The 16,908-nt window shown below is 47.7% G+C and overlaps 1 protein-coding gene and 1 pseudogene across 2 annotated transcripts; both read left to right on the top strand.

The window, feature by feature from the left end:
* Positions 1-334: 334 nt before the first annotated feature.
* Positions 335-9,146, top strand: LOC311229499 (heat shock protein 30-like; annotated as a pseudogene). Its single transcript has 3 exons — positions 335-428; positions 566-707; positions 8,568-9,146. The product of its transcript is annotated as a heat shock protein 30-like (transcript).
* A 2,466-nt stretch (positions 9,147-11,612) lies between these two features.
* Positions 11,613-12,215, top strand: LOC311229498 (heat shock protein 30-like; the record flags this gene model as incomplete). The annotated part of the gene is made up of 1 exon (XM_084315578.1): positions 11,613-12,215. One exon carries the CDS (start codon positions 11,613-11,615, stop codon positions 12,213-12,215), a length of 603 nt encoding a protein of 200 aa, XP_084171704.1.
* Between the last annotated feature and the right edge of the window lie 4,693 nt (positions 12,216-16,908).

The following is a 16,908-nucleotide window of genomic DNA, read 5'->3' as shown; positions in this document are numbered from 1 at the left end:
TCATGGAACAGCCTGCTTGAATATTGGAACATTTCAACAAGTGAATAAGGTAAGTAATCAAAGCTTAAAATATACTCTGTCTCAGAGGTAGTCCAGTTCTTACCTTATGCAAATCTTATTCACAGAACAACCTGCTTGAATATTGGAACATTACAACAAGGTGAACAAGGTATGTAAGTCAGCCATTTCAATAAACATTAGTAAGTCAGCCATTTCAATAAACATTAGTAAAGTCAGCCATTTCAATAAACATTAGTATTCAAGTTACATTTCTCTTTTTCTATTTTTTTTAGGGCAGTGATCCGCCTACACCCTGTACATTCACAGGTCTAGTATGTCCCGAGGCTTTACTGCTCGGCCTGACCTGGTGTGGTATGAAGCTGAGTTTGCTTCTGAGTCATCTGACAGTTCAGGGGTGTTGGTATCAGGTGAGTTATCTATCTATGCCTTCTGTGTCTGGCAGACCGTTGCTTGCCTAACAGTCTTCTTCTTTTGTGTCCCGTAGGTGCTTGCGGTTACGGCGGTACTCGTGTCCATCTTGGGTGTGAACGTGGTATGAACACAGTGTCGGCTGGCTGGATGACTACTGCTGGCTGCAGCTGTTGCTTGCTGCTTGGGAGGGTTGAGCGCAGCCTGCGGCTCATCAACAGCTGTGCTGGCGACTTGAAGATGTCGACTGGGGTGTTACAGTATTCAAGGAGACTTAGGTAAGGGTCTCTTAGACAGACAGACAGACAGACAGACAGACAGACAGACAGACAGACAGACAGACAGCAGTAGTAGCAGCAGCATAGATAGACAGACAGACAAGCAGACAGACAAGCAGACATAGACAGACAGACAGACAAGCAGACAGACACTCTTAAATAAGCAGGCAACACCCTAATCTTACAACCCCCCTCCCTCCCCCTCCACTCTGGATGACAATTAATTAACATAATAACATTCCAGCACCCTAATGACTATACACAATATATCCCAAACAGATGACGTTTTCTTCCTTTTTGAACACCCCTTGAGTCTCTGGATTCTTTTGAGCTCGGGCCTTGAGGTACTTTCCGCTGGGGCGGGGACTTCCTCAAAACGGTCGGACCAACTCTAATTTTGCCAACAGATGGTGCTAGAAGTGCAGTAAGTGTAAAATGAAGTGCAGTAAATGGGAGGTTTGCACAAAACACTGACTAACTAAAGTAATTTTTGGAGCATATGCTTTATTTTCTCTAAACAGACACACTGACTCTCACAACAAACGTCCTAGATCAGATTAGATTAAGATTTATTGTCATCATACCGCACAAGTTCAGTAGAATGAAAATAAGTTCTAACCAGAGCACACCACTTATTCCAGCGCATGCCCTCAGGTCGCTACAGGTCCATTCTAACCAGACACACACGCTTCACAAACAGTTTTTTCCCCACAGCAGTCCGAACACTGAACACCCTGGCCCCCCTTTGCACAGACGGGCAAGCATCCGTCACTGACTGACACTGTTACTGTTATGGTTTGACACCGACCCCAAACGCAACGACACAAGAGAGTTGGATTCAGAGTTGCCAAATACAAGGGCTTGTTTATTTGGTGACTAGAATAAGTGAAACAATGAAAGCTGGTCAACAAGAAACAGGTACAATGAACAAGGGGCAAAGTTCTGCTGCTCTGCAGCTTCTCCCGGAAGGGTAGTCTTGGGAAGCAGGAGCAGACCTCTGTACCGCTCTGCAGACTCTCACGGCGGACCTCTCAGATGTTGTGCAAGACCGAGAGAGGGAGAGAGGGAACGGGTCAGTGACAGAGCAGACTTGAAAACGAGCTGGAGGACAGGGTGTTATATTCTTCGTGTTAAACAACACAGTGATGAGCAATATTCCAAAAACAGCCCAAGTGAATATCTTCATGTAAACACACAGTGAGCAAAAATCCAAACACCGTCCAATTGTGAAATACTATCTTCGTGTAAATATCCAGTGAGCAAAAATCCAACACAGTCCAAATGTGAAACAATATCTTCGTGTAAATACACAGTGAGCAAAAATCCAAACACAGTCCAAATGTGAAATAATATCTTCGTGTCAATACACAGTGGGAGGTGGAAGATCCCCAAAATATTATTCCAAAAAAGGAAAGAGCAAAAACGATAATGGCTGGGTGAGTGACTGTCTGACAAAAAGGTGGTAGACTTCAGTGTAAAGGTTTACACACGAAAATCGGAAATAGGTCAAGACAGTCAATCTAGATAAACTCACCCAGACGAGCTGCGTAAAGGAACAGGACAACAGTGGAGGCGAGCGCGCGCCACGGAGCAGGTATCCAAGCGGAGGCTTCTAGGAAAGCGGAGGCTTCTAGGAAAGCGGAGGCTTCTTAGGAATTCCTGGAGAATAGCACAGTGAAACAGCAGCAACGGGGAAAAACATCCAGCGACAAATCAAGACGAACCAACAACTTAGGGTGGGGAAAAACGGGGTATAAATACTGAGGGATCGATTGATTGAAAGGCAGTGACAGCTGGGGAATGTGATTGAAAAGCGTGGGGAAGTGAGGGAACCAATCAGCGACGTCTCAGATGACGTCAGCGGGGAGAAACGTGTGAACGAGGGAATTGAAATACTTGACAGAAAAAATGAATGAAAACAAAGCGAGGGTGGTTAAAGGAACAGAACGAGTGAGAAGGCAAGGACAGAAACCTCACAGTACCCCCCCCTCAACGGGAGCCGCCCGGCGACCAGGCCGACCCGGCTCGTCAGGATGGGCCCGATGGAAGTCGGTGATCAAGCCGGGATCCACGATGAGCTGCCGGGAGACCCAGCTACGCTCCTCAGGGCCGTAACCTTCCCAGTCCACCAGGTATTGGAATCCCCGGCCCCGCCGACGAACGCCCATCAACCGGCGGACCTGCCACTGGGGGTGACCATCCACTAGCACAGGAGGCGGTGGATCAGGAGCCGGAGGCATAAGGGGACTGAGGGAGACGGGCTTAACCCGGGAGACATGGAACACGGGGTGGATGTGCATGGATGCAGGAAGCTTCAGGCGCAGGGCCGCCGGACTGAGTACCTTCAGGACCTCGAAAGGACCGACGAAGCGAGGGTTGAGCTTCTTGGCCGAGGACCGTAGCGGGAGGTCCTTCGCGGAGAGCCAAACCCTCTGCCCAGGGCGGTAAGTCGGCGCGGGAACCCGGCGCCGGTCGGCACCACGACAGGCGCGCTCAGATGTCCGGAGCAGCGCGGTCCTGGTGATCTCCCAAACGCGACGGCAGCGGTCGAGGTGGACCTGCACGGAGGGAACTGCCACTTCCGTCTCCAGTGCGGGAAAAAGAGGGGGCTGGTAGCCTAGGGAGGCCTCAAAGGGGGAGAGGCCGGTGGCGGAACTGACCATTGAGTTGATCGAGTATTCAACCCAGGGAAGGAAACGACTCCAGGATGCCGGCCTCTCGGCTGCCACACACCGAAGAGCAGACTCCACGCTCTGGTTCATCCTCTCCGTCTGCCCGTTTGTCTGGGGATGGTAGCCGGAGGAGAGACTGACCGTTGCCCCCAATCCCTTGCAGAAAGCCCGCCAAACCTGGGAGGTGAACTGGGGCCCCCGGTCAGAGACGATGTCCTGGGGGAAACCGTGAAGGCGGAACACGTGGTGCGTCAGGAGGTCCGCCGTCTCGGCTGCTGAGGGAAGCTTGGAGAGGGCCACGAGGTGGACCCCCTTGCTGAATCGATCCACCACGGTCAGAAGGCAGGTGTTCCCCTGGGAGGAGGGTAGTCCAGTGACGAAGTCGAGCGCCACATGTGACCACGGACGGCTTGGAACGGGAAGTGGCTGCAAGAGCCCGGAGGGTGCCTGGTGAGAGGCCTTGCTGCGGGCACAGACCGCGCAGGCCAATACGAACTCCTTGACGTCGTTTCGCATGGTGGGCCACCAGAAACGACGAGCCAGGAAGGAGAACGTGCGATGGACGCCTGGGTGGCAGGCGAACCGGCTGGTATGGCCCCACAGCAGTACCTGGGACCGGACAGAGTCAGGGACGAAGAGACGGCTCCTAGGGACGTTGCTTGGAGCACGTTGGAAGCGTAGGGCACGCCTCACCACACCCTCGATGCCCAAGGTGATGGCTCCAACCACTCGGGCCTCCGGGATGATGGGAGATGGGTCCTCAGAGGGTGGAGCCCCCTTGGAGTGCATCCGGGACAGGGAGTCGGCCTTCGTGTTGCGGGAACCGGGGCGGAAGGTCAGCGAGAAGTCGAACCGACTGAGGAAGCTGGCCCATCTCGCCTGCCGACCGTTGAGGCGCCTGGAAGCGCGGATGAACGTTAGGTTCTTGTGGTCCGTCCAGATGGTAAAAGGCTCCTCGGCACCCTCTAGCCAATGACGCCACTCCTCCAGAGCCGCCACGACCGCCAGTAGCTCCCGATTGCCGGTGTCGTAGTTCCTCTCGGCGGGGAGGAAGCGACGCGAGTAGAAGGCGCAAGGATGTACCTTCTGGTCGGAAGGAGAACGCTGGGATAGGACAGCGCCCAGGCCAGAATCCGAGGCGTCCACCTCCACGATGAACTGTCTCTTGGGGTCAGGGTGGAGCAGGATAGGAGCGGAAGTGAACCTTCTCTTGAGGGAGCGGAACGCAGCGCATGCCGCTGGGGACCAGTCGAACGGCAGAGCGGGGGAGGTCAGCTTGGTAAGAGGCTCCGCCACTTGGCTGTAGTTCCGGATGAACCTACGGTAGAAGTTTGCGAACCCGAGGAAACTCTGTAGCTCCTTCCGAGTGGTGGGTTCCGGCCAATCCTCCACAGCCTGGATCTTGCGAGGATCCGCTCGGGTCAAGCCCTTCTCCACGATGAAGCCCAGGTAGTCGACGGAGTTGGAGTGGAAACGGCACTTCTCCGCCTTGACGAAGAGCCGATTGTGGAGGAGGCGCTCCAGCACCCGGCGGACATGCAGGATGTGTTCCTCGAGGGTCCTGGAAAAGATAAGAATGTCGTCCAGGTACACCACCACGAACACCTCCAGCATGTCACGGAGGACATCGTTCATGAGTGCCTGGAATACCGCCGGGGCGTTGGTGAGACCGAACGGCATCACAAGGTACTCATAGTGGCCCCTGGGGGTCTTGAAGGCGGTCTTCCATTCATCGCCCTCACGGATACGGACAAGATGATAGGCACTTCGGAGATCCAGCTTGGTGAAGAACGAGGCCTGGGTCAGTGGCTCGAAGGTGGAGCTCATGAGAGGTAGGGGGTATTTGTTCTTGATGGTGATCTCGTTGAGCTGACGATAGTCGATGCAGGGTCGCAGGTCCCCATCCTTCTTTCCAACAAAGAAGAACCCGGCCGCCACCGGGGAGGAGGAAGGCCGAATGAGTCCTGCTTCCAATGACTCAGAGATGTAGAGATCCATCGCCTTCTTCTCCGGGGCAGTCAGACTGTAGAGGCGGCTGCCGGGAAGGGGAGCCCCTTGGCGGAGGTTGATGGCGCAGTCATAGGGGCGGTGAGGTGGAAGGGACTGAGCCCTGGTCTTACTGAATACCTCCATGAGGTCGTGGTACTCGGGAGGAACGGACGAGGGATCCGGGGGCAACTCACCAGCCGGTCTCCGGGGCGGGGGACAAGACGCCGCCTGTAGACAGCGGGCGTGACAGGAGGAGCTCCAGCCCCTGATGGTACCGGAGGCCCAGGCGATGTGGGGCTCGTGCAGCGCGAGCCAGGGCCTACCCAGGACCACCGGGACAAGGGGGGATTGGGTAATGAGGAACTGGATCCTCTCTACGTGGTTCCCAGCAATGGTCAGCAAGACTGGGCCGGTCCGTTGAGAGATGTCGGCCAGGCGGTGTTGGTCCAACGAAAAGATCTCCAAGGGCCTCACAAGGGCCTCAAGAGGTATGTTGGCTTGGGTGGCAAACTCGAAGTCGAGGAAGTTCTCATCTGCCCCAGAGTCGATGAGGGCCTCCACCGTGGCACGTTGGTCCCCCCAGGCCAGGGTGACGCTCAACAGATGGTCAGGTGGTGCGCGGCGCTGGGAATGGGAAAAACGGCTCACCAGGATCTCCCGGGGTCTTGGTGAGCCCGATCTTTTGGCCGGATAGGGCAGTCGGCGATACGGTGTCCCGCACCTCCGCAGTAGAGGCAGAGACCGGACCTGAGCCTTGCCTGACGCTCCGCCTGGCTCAGATGAGAGCGTCCCAGCTGCATGGGTTCCTCCTCGCGCACCGGACGGGGAAGCCTGTTACCATCAGTAGTGTTGGGGACGGGGCGTCCAGGAGTCCGGGGTGTTTCAGGAGGTGACAGTCGGGTCCTCTCGCGCCCTCTCTCCAGAAGGCGCCCGTCAATACGGATGACAAGGCTAAAAAGCTCCTCGAGGGAGTCGGGCACCTCCCTGGTAGCGAGCTGGTCCCGGACTGCGTCACTGAGCCCCCTTATGAAGGTTAGGCGAAGAGCAGGTTCGTTCCAACCACTCTCCACCGCCGCCAGTCGAAACTCCATGACATAGTCCGTCACCCTGCTGCTCCCTTGTCGGAAGGTCCCCAACCGGGCTCCAGGGTCCAGACCTCGGGCTGGATGGTGGAACACTCTGCGGAGCTCCGCCACGAAGTCTGGGTAGGAGAACAAAAAATCTGCTTCCATTGCCCAGGAGGAAGTGACCCACTGGGCAGCATGGCCTGAAAGTAGGTTGGTTATATAAGCCACTCGGGACCCCTGAGCAGAAAAACGGCTTGGTTGATGACGGAAAACCAACTCACATTGCATGATGAATGTGGCACATTCCTCGGGATTACCGTCGAACAGCCGTGGGACGGAGAGAAGGGGTTCCCGAGGTGCGAGATCTGCTGGGGCTGCGGGGAATGTTCCTGAAGGGTGTGAGAGACGAAAAGTATTAACGGCGTCGCCCAGCGAGTTAAGCTGGGCGAGAATCTCGGACTGTTGTCCCGCCATAGCGGCCATTGAACCCTGCATAGGCAGGACCTGGTCCCTGAGGTTCTGCACCGCAGCCGCAGCCCGCTCAAGTTGGAGACCGTGATCCCTGGTCAACTCGACTTGAATTGCAAGTGCGGTTCTGACCCCCTCTGTGTCGGCTGGGGTCGTCATGGTTGGTTCGTAATGTTATGGTTTGACACCGACCCCAAACGCAACGACACAAGAGAGTTGGATTCAGAGTTGCCAAATACAAGGGCTTGTTTATTTGGTGACTAGAATAAGTGAAACAATGAAAGCTGGTCAACAAGAAACAGGTACAATGAACAGGGGGCAAAGTTCTGCTGCTCTGCAGCTTCTCCCGGAAGGGTAGTCTTGGGAAGCAGGAGCAGACCTCTGTACCGCTCTGCAGACTCTCACGGCGGACCTCTCAGATGTTGTGCAAGACCGAGAGAGGGAGAGAGGGAACGGGTCAGTGACAGAGCAGACTTGAAAACGAGCTGGAGGACAGGGTGTTATATTCTTCGTGTTAAACAACACAGTGATGAGCAATATTCCAAAAACAGCCCAAGTGAATATCTTCATGTAAACACACAGTGAGCAAAAATCCAAACACCGTCCAATTGTGAAATACTATCTTCGTGTAAATATCCAGTGAGCAAAAATCCAACACAGTCCAAATGTGAAACAATATCTTCGTGTAAATACACAGTGAGCAAAAATCCAAACACAGTCCAAATGTGAAATAATATCTTCGTGTCAATACACAGTGGGAGGTGGAAGATCCCCAAAATATTATTCCAAAAAAGGAAAGAGCAAAAACGATAATGGCTGGGTGAGTGACTGTCTGACAAAAAGGTGGTAGACTTCAGTGTAAAGGTTTACACACGAAAATCGGAAATAGGTCAAGACAGTCAATCTAGATAAACTCACCCAGACGAGCTGCGTAAAGGAACAGGACAACAGTGGAGGCGAGCGCGCGCCACGGAGCAGGTATCCAAGCGGAGGCTTCTAGGAAAGCGGAGGCTTCTAGGAAAGCGGAGGCTTCTTAGGAATTCCTGGAGAATAGCACAGTGAAACAGCAGCAACGGGGAAAAACATCCAGCGACAAATCAAGACGAACCAACAACTTAGGGTGGGGAAAAACGGGGTATAAATACTGAGGGATCGATTGATTGAAAGGCAGTGACAGCTGGGGAATGTGATTGAAAAGCGTGGGGAAGTGAGGGAACCAATCAGCGACGTCTCAGATGACGTCAGCGGGGAGAAACGTGTGAACGAGGGAATTGAAATACTTGACAGAAAAAATGAATGAAAACAAAGCGAGGGTGGTTAAAGGAACAGAACGAGTGAGAAGGCAAGGACAGAAACCTCACAGTTACACGTGACTGTCCTGTATGTATTTATGTATATATGTATTTATTGTGGGGATTGGGAGGTGGGAGGGGGGCGTTTGATGTCTGATGTTTCATGTTGATGTCCCAGTGCTTAACAAACTGTACCGCAAACAATTACCACCAACCATCATTGTGTGGCATTAAAGTATCTTGTAAATGTAACAGATAAAGTATATATACAGTGTACAGAATTGTACTATACAGGTACTGTATACCGGTATATGCAGATATATCCATACTGATATAGATAAATGTATACAGTGTATATATACAGTGTTGCAGTCTCTGGACAGAGGTCCCACCTCTTCTCTGCCAGCGGGATCGACTGCAGAGAAATATGCAGGAGCTCCACAGCAGTCTGGAGCTGATGGACAAACTTCAACAGAAGATCTTGGAGGTGGAGCGTGTCCAGCCACTGTGGCCATCCAGCCAGTCTCCTACAAGCTGGAGAAAGAGGGAGAATGCTTTGCCCTGACCCTCGACACTAAAGACTTCTCCCCAGAGGAGCTGTCTGTCAAGCAGGTGGGCAGGAAGCTGAGAGTCAGTGGGAAGACAGAGAAGAAGCAGGAGGAGGGGAAAAGCTCCTACTCTTACAGACGGCAGGAGTTCAGACAGGAGTTTGATCTGCCTGAAGGGGTGGATCCTGAGGCCGTCACCTGCTCCCTGGCTCAGGACGGGAGGCTCCACATCCAGGCAGCAAAGCCTCCATCTGCTGAGGAGGCTGAGAGAGAGGTTGCCATCAGATGTTGCCTGGAGAAGAAGACACCAACGCCACAGTTCCTCAGCACACAGACAGAGGGAAGCACCACACAGACTGACTCTGGAAACAAACAGGACACTGCTGAAAAGATCAACTCATAATTGTTTATGTCTCTGACCAAATGTGTAAAATGTGTATTTCATAACTTCTACTGTATCCAAACAATGACATAATTTAGTTTTTTATATCATTGCATTCGATGAATAAACATTCTGGAAATTTACCATGTGCTTCCCGTTGTTTGACTCATGTCCCACTAATAAATCTAAATAGCTTCAGCTTATAGGACTCCAACATCCTAGACTTGTAACACTGTAAGCCTTGGGGTTTCATTTAAACATTGAAGCGTGACTGGTACTATTACAAGTAAAAGAGTCAGATGATGGGCTTTAAGATTAAGATTAAGATTTGTTTATTAAGGACAATGCAAATGAATGAACATCATTTACATGTGTATGCATAACATCACAGCATGATAAGGACGTAAATATGCCGGGAATAGCACAGGGCTAATTTCCACCCGTAGTCCTAACATAAAACAAACACAAAACGGACATTCATAAAAACTGACATCACTGACATGACCACACTAACATGACATTCAGTCAGTACAACATCACTAACATCCCTAATGAGTGCATATTTGGCTGTCTAACAGCCATTTCCTGAGTTGGCCCTTAAAGGTGGACAGGGTGGGACATTCCCTTAAGGGGACCGGAAGGCTGTTCCATGTTCCACTTCCCTTTATCGATAGACAGTTTTTGCTGAAGGCGGTCTTTCTAAAATGGACCTCACAATCCCCTCTGGTGTTTGATCTAGTGGCTAATCCAGTGTTCCTTTTCTCGTGGATAAACTCCTTGAGAGGGGGAGGGGCTAATCTGTGCAGGCATTTATATACAAAGCAGGAACTTTTATAACGTCTGAGGTTTTCAAAATTTTAAATTTGATGCTTATCCAGGATTTTACAGTGGTGGTATGAGTACTGTTTCCTGTCATATACCTTCAATGCTCTGTTGTAGAGTTGTTCTATGGGTTTCATGGCTGTGGCCCCAGTAAATGACCAGTTTATGATGGGCTGATCTTAGGAAAGGTCCCAGCACAACACACCTGGGGCTGATGACCTCTCATGCACACTGACACTACCAAGTGTATCTACATAATGCGTTTATTCCTCTTCATTAAGTAAACTCATTCCATATGGTGGAGTTACTAAATCCTTCATCCACAGGCCTAATACCATAATATATACTTCAGTGAGAGAAATATTCATCTAAAAGATGGGTGTACACATGTATGATTTCAGGAACAGTGGTTGATCTAATTCAGCTCAAAGTTGCACGATGAGTCATTTCCTAGATCAGGATGCTGAGAGAAAACTTCTGAATAAAATATTAAAATAACACATCAACATTTTGGGAAATACAGGTATTTGCCATCTTCCCCAGAGTCAGACAAGGAGATTGATATCAGTTACATCTCTGTGTGTCTAGTAGCAGGAGATAGGTACAGGTGCATGCTAGCCTAGCTTAGCACAATGACTGGAAGCAGTAGGGAGCAGCTAGCCTAGCTCAATCAAAAGTGAAGAAATACAACTTCCAACAACTCCAAAACTGACACACAGAGATGAAATCCATATATTCTTGTCTGACTGTGAGGAAGATGGCAAATAAGTGTATTTCCCAAAATATTGGAGTGTTCCTTTAAATAGGATTTTCACCCTGATCTTCAAATGTATTGTAGGATGACTCTTATCAAAGTCTCCTGTCGTGCCTACATCCTTATATCTGATGGTCCTCGTTTGTCACCTGGTGGTAGAGTGAAGGCTAGGCTTCTTTACTTTACTGGTTTTAACCTGCTGAAGATGGAGTGATGGATTGTTCTCTTCTCTTTCAGATTAACTCTCTTCTGTCTCCACACCAGTCAGTAGTCTTGCAGAGTAAAGGGTGTTGGATATTAATTCCCATAATGAAATGTTTACTAAATAAACTACTCACTGTAATTAATAACTGAGGCACATTTACTGTTTAGTGAAAAATAACTTAGAATTCAGGGGTAAAAGGTTTTGATTGTTTGCAATGAGAAGGTTTATAGATCTGGATAATATTTTCATACTAAGGTTAAAAATGCATAGAACAGTCATCATGCTGTAAGTATAAGTCTGTACTTTAAATAAATAAAAACATGACTCCTAGTCCAACTGTATAACTGTGACATCATGACTAATTGGTCACACAGGGTCTTCAATATTGTGATTCAAAAAGTATTTCTGAACACACACACCACTAATAATAGCATAAACAGTATGTGCTAGTACACACCTGACTAGGTCATTCTGGACCGTTCCAATTTTAGAAGATGAGTAGTGGTTTGGTTACATCACCTGCAGTGAGGCTGCCACCCAGTGGAGACTTGTGGTAATGACAGGAACATTCCTGCAGACACTGGAACTCCCAGAGGCAGAATATAAAAGCTGAGACAGTCCCACTGCTGAGACACAATGCAACACAAGCAACACTGAACACACTCCAGCCTTCCATCACAACAAGAGGACTCAACAGTCAGTGAAGATGCTGTGCTGCCGTGGATTCCAGCCTTCTCTCAGCCCCGTCATGGACTTCTATTGGCCTGTGAGCAGTCTCTGGCCAGAGGTCTCACCTCTTCCCTGCCAGCGGGATAGACTGCAGAGAAACATGCAGACGCTCCACAGCAGTCTGGAGCTTTTGGACAAACTTCAACAGAAGATCTTGGAGGAGGTGGAGCGTGTCCCAGCCTCTGTGGCCATCCAGCCAGTCTCCTACAAGCTGGGGAAAGAGGGAGACAGCTTTACCCTGACCCTGGACACTAAAGACTTCTCCCCAGAGGAGCAGAAGAAGCAGGGGGAGGGGAAAAGCTCCTACTCTTACAGATGGCAGGAGTTCAGACAGGAGTTTGATCTGCCTGAAGGGGTGGATCCTGAGGCCGTCACCTGCTCCCTGGCTCAGGACGGGAGGCTCCACATCCAGGCAGCAAAGCCTCCATCTGCTGAGGAGGCTGAGAGAGAGGTTGCCATCAGATGTTGCCTGGAGAAGAAGACACCAACACCACAGTTCCTCAGCACACAGACAGAGGGAAGCACCACACAGACCGACTCTGGCAACAAACAGGACACTGCTGAAAAGATGGACTCGTAATGTTTCATGTCTCTGACCAAATTTGTACAAATGTGTATTTCATAACTTCTGTAAACTACTGAGGAGTTGGTCACAGTCAACCAGCATCAGCTAATGGGCCAAACCCTTTAGCTCAGCTGGTTAGTGCGGCCAACTGTGGACCCAGTGGTCCCAATTTCAAATCTACATGGTTACACTTCTACTGTATCCAAACAATGACATCATTTTCTTTTTACATGATTGTATTTTATCAATAAATGTTCTGGAAATTTACCTATTTCCTTTTCTTTTACTAATGTCGCACAGAATCCTCTAACAAAACAAAATCGCTTATGGGACTCCAACATCCTAGATTTGTGAAACTGTAAGCCTTTCCAATTAGTCGTGATGTCACAGTTATGCAGGTGGACTAGGAGTCATGGCCTTACATCAGATATAAGGATGTAGGCACGGCATACGATTTAACGTTGAACAAATGATCAACTGAATATTGACACTTCGTTCCATTGGCGTGACCAAGGTCAAGGTAGTGTCATAACAAACCTTTTTCACGTCTTTACATTACAAGCATTTGTTTTCTGGCTTATGGAATTTTCACCCAAACTCATACTATGCGGTTGATCATAGTAGTGGTTTGGTATTCCAGCTAACAGGGTTGTGCTTATAGGGACTGCTACCTTAGCATTTCACTGAGCTGTAATACTTCTGAGATCCAAATGTTCTCTCAACTGTGGCCGTGGACGTTTGATTTAAAACATGGCAATCAACCGGAGGGACAGTTGTTGGAAAGCTAAAGAAATTGACAATGATGTCAGAAATAAATCCCACTGGGAACGGATGTATCAGGAGATAAGTTCCCTTTGGAGCAGACCTGGGCATTGTACGGCCCACGGGCCGGATACGGCCCGCGGGATGATTCTGACCGGCCCGCGAAAGATTACATGATAATAAAAAAATTAAATAAATAAAATTGTTTTTTTAACACTTTGATCGCCGGGGTTAAATTCATAATTTACCATCCCTCGCCAGCTCTATTTGTCTATGGAGAAGTTCCCCTTCTTTGCAGGGCTATAACTTTTTAAATTCTATTGCTAAATTGCCATTATTATGGCCCATTCAATGTCCTATATGTATTGTTCAGGGTGTAGCAACGTTAAACTTTTTCATTCACATATTCATACTAAAATATGGTCTAAAGTATAAGTATGTTTTTATCGTTTTCTGCAGCTTTCTCCAGAACTTGATTTATAGCTCCAAATGCATTATATTGATGATGAAATACAGTTTGATAGCAATCGGCGCGAGATAAAAAATTTCAACTGGACGTGATTCTAGAAGTTTCTACATATCATCTGATGATGACCGGATGGGCGGGGGATCGTTTATAATTCCGTGGGCAGCGTTAGATGATTCATCCAGAGTGGGTCATATGTTCATCATAGCAGTTTATATGGAAGACGTTAGAATATAACGCTGAATCTTACCGTGGCTTCCTCGCGCCGCTGGCAGATGAGCGTGGAACAACATTTTTTTTTGTTGTCACTTGCTTATGGCAGATCAGTCAGCATGGATTGTCTGTAAACTTTAAACAGCTTATGGCAGATCAGTCAGCATGGATTGTCTGTAAACTTTCACTTGCTTATGGCAGATCAGTCAGCATGGATTGTCTGTAAACTTTAAATACATGGATCTTATATCTATGCATTGTTGTCACTTGCTTATGGCAGATCAGTCAGCATGGATTGTCTGTAAACTTTCATTGTTGCATTGTTGTCACTTGCATTGTTGTCACTTGCCATATCTTGCTATGCTCGCTCATGCCTGTATTTTTTATGTCCGTTCTATTTTATAATCTTTATTTTATTTTATTTTATTTTTATTTTACTATTTTTAAACTGAATCATTTTAAACTATTTTTACTATTTGTGTTACTGAAAACTGTAAGCGGAGAGCCTATTGGGATGCTAGATCCTAATGTGAAACACTGTGATTCTACCTGTCTATCTTTTTATGCTCGCTTATGCCTGTATATTTTTACTGTTGTGAAGCACTTTGAACTGCAACCTCTGTATGAAAAGTGCTATACAAATAAAGTTATTATTATTATTATTATTATTATGGGATGGAGAAATGCCCGATCCATTTCCAGGTTGTATAATAGTATATACGTCCAAATCATGTTGTTTTTTCGAGTTATTTGCACCGATCGATGTTCACTGTATCAAGACGGAGTCTCTCTAATGATAGCGAGTGCCCGGACCACATATGGATGAGCACTTCCGGTTCAAAGGTTCATTTCCGGTTGGCGATCTGCCGATCGGCCACCAGATGGCGCTCTTGAACCGCTAGAGAGTTGAGAGGAGATCAGCAGTGTGTCTCAGGGCTCCGGAGGGGAAATATGATTTCGATCACAGATTTTTGAAATATTGACATCAAAGACGAGTTACGGCGTCTTCGGCAGAATGAGCATGGCTAGGAATGACGTCTTAACTCGTCCCCGGCGATCATAGTGTTAATATATCTTTTTTTTTACTTTTTTCTTTTCATGTCAACGTTCACACGCACAATATACGCTTACCTAGGATTTGACTTGATTCAACAACAAAGCAGTCAGGGCAAGCCGAACCGGTATCGATTCACAGGTACCGGTACCGTATCGGTTCAAATGTGAACGGTACCCATCCCTACTGAACACACAACTGCAGGGCAAGGGCATTTTTGCTCATGAAATGCATAGCCATGTGAAAGCCTTCATGACAAAGTTGCTATTCATTTCAAGGCAACTAGACAGCAACAATCTCAAACACATGAAAACCCTGAAGGAAGTCAAACCATCAGCTGATCACCGGCACAGGTACTCATCCATGTTGGGAGCACTGCATGATGAATTTTCAAGGCGTTTTCAAGATTTCAAAAGGTTGAGGATGAAATGCAGCTGGTTTCCTCTCCCTTTACCTGCAGTGTTGATAGTTGTTCAGCTTGAACTCATTGACCTGCAGTCTGATTCACTACTGAAGTCAGCATCACTGCTAGAGTTCTACTCTGCTCTCAAGGAGGAGAACTTTCCAAACATGTGGAGACATGCTCAGAAGATGTTGGTTCTCTTTGGATCCACCTACATATGTGAACAGACATTCTCAGTCATGACGTTTACCAAGTCCAGGTACAGATCCTCTCTCACTGATGAACATCTGGCAGCTGTGCTTCGCATCTCCACCTCAGACATGCAACCTGACTTTGATGGACTTGTTAAAGCTCAACAGAGACTGGATTTCTCACACTGAATGAAAAAAAGAACTGAAGAACACTAAAATGTGGAAATATAACAAGTGAAATGGGACACTTGATATTTTTTTTTCTTTTTTTTGCACAGTTCTGAAAACATTAAATGTTTAATATAGGCATGTAAAGTAAGAAAGGCTACAAAACTGGGACACTTCTTTACACAGTTCAGTGACATGTCTTGTTTATTTTTGCTATAAGATGATGTGATGTCTTTAGAAAGCTAAGAAAATCCTTGTTTCAATAGTATATGAAACTCAAAATGCCCTTTGTTATTAATGTTTCACATTTTGTTTATCATTTTGGAAATAAATTCTATTTGAATAAATGATATTTTTGAAAGCTAACCTCACATTTTAATTGCCAAATAATAACATACACTCTTACCAGGGGTCAAAACAATGCCATTTACTGCTTTTTATATAGAAATAAAATGTATATTATGCATAATTGAGTTTGGAATTTTGGCCCGGCCCTCCAACATATTTTCAGTTGCTCATTCGGCCCCCTGGGAAAAATAATTGCCCACCCCTGCTTTGGAGGTACAGATACAGACGACACCGGCAACCAATATGGATGTCAACTCAGTTATTAAAATATCGCAACCCTTTTTGTTTATTTTATTTGTAAATTTGATTTGATTATTTTCATTGTTTGCCCCCCCCCCCCCCCCACTACATGTGTTAACTCTTTCACTGGTCTTTCATGGGTCTTTCAAATAATTGGTTGTTGAAGGTCACACAGAATAGCAACTTGAATGGTAATGTCTCTTTATTTATCCATGCAAGATCAACACAATCAAAGAGAGAGAAAATCATAAAGGTTATATCATGATACAGTAGGAGGCAAATGTCCTCTTGAAGTAAACAGAGATATTGTTGACATCAATCTCATCCACAGCTGGCTCTGTTGCCTCCTCTCCCTTTCTGTGGAGAAATCCAAATATTTGATATTAATAATCACGCAGTGCTATAATGAATATTGAATATTGTAGCAGCCAATGGGATCATGGACTCTGATGATACTGACAGGCATGCAGTGGCAGGTAACATCAGGTAACATACAGTACCAAGAATACACTGTTCACTATGTGTGTGAGGTACATTTGGAAATAGTGAGGAGATGCGCAGTGTCTTTGTTGAGGCTCCCCATGTGGTGACTGCTGGCTAGTCGTCGTATCAGCGCGGCACGGGCGGTTGTTTTTCCCCTGGCACCTTCCAGGTGTTGTTTGAATGACAGTGTTCTGTCAAGCTTCACACCGAGGTATGTGGGGGTATGTTGGTACTGTAGCCGGACGTTATCCACCAACACTCATCTCACAGGTCGCTTCCCTGTTGTTGAGGTGGAACATTGTAGACATTGTCTTTCCCATGCTGAGCTTGAGACGCCAGTTCCTCAGGTATGAAGACAGGATGTTCATATCTTCAGTGAG

This window comes from Notolepis coatsorum (assembly GCF_963971535.1).
Source record: "Notolepis coatsorum genome assembly, chromosome: 6".
Classification (NCBI taxonomy): Eukaryota; Metazoa; Chordata; class Actinopteri; order Aulopiformes; family Paralepididae; genus Notolepis; species Notolepis coatsorum.
Note: the sequence above shows the minus strand (reverse complement) of the source record. Positions and strands in the feature narration are given on the sequence as shown.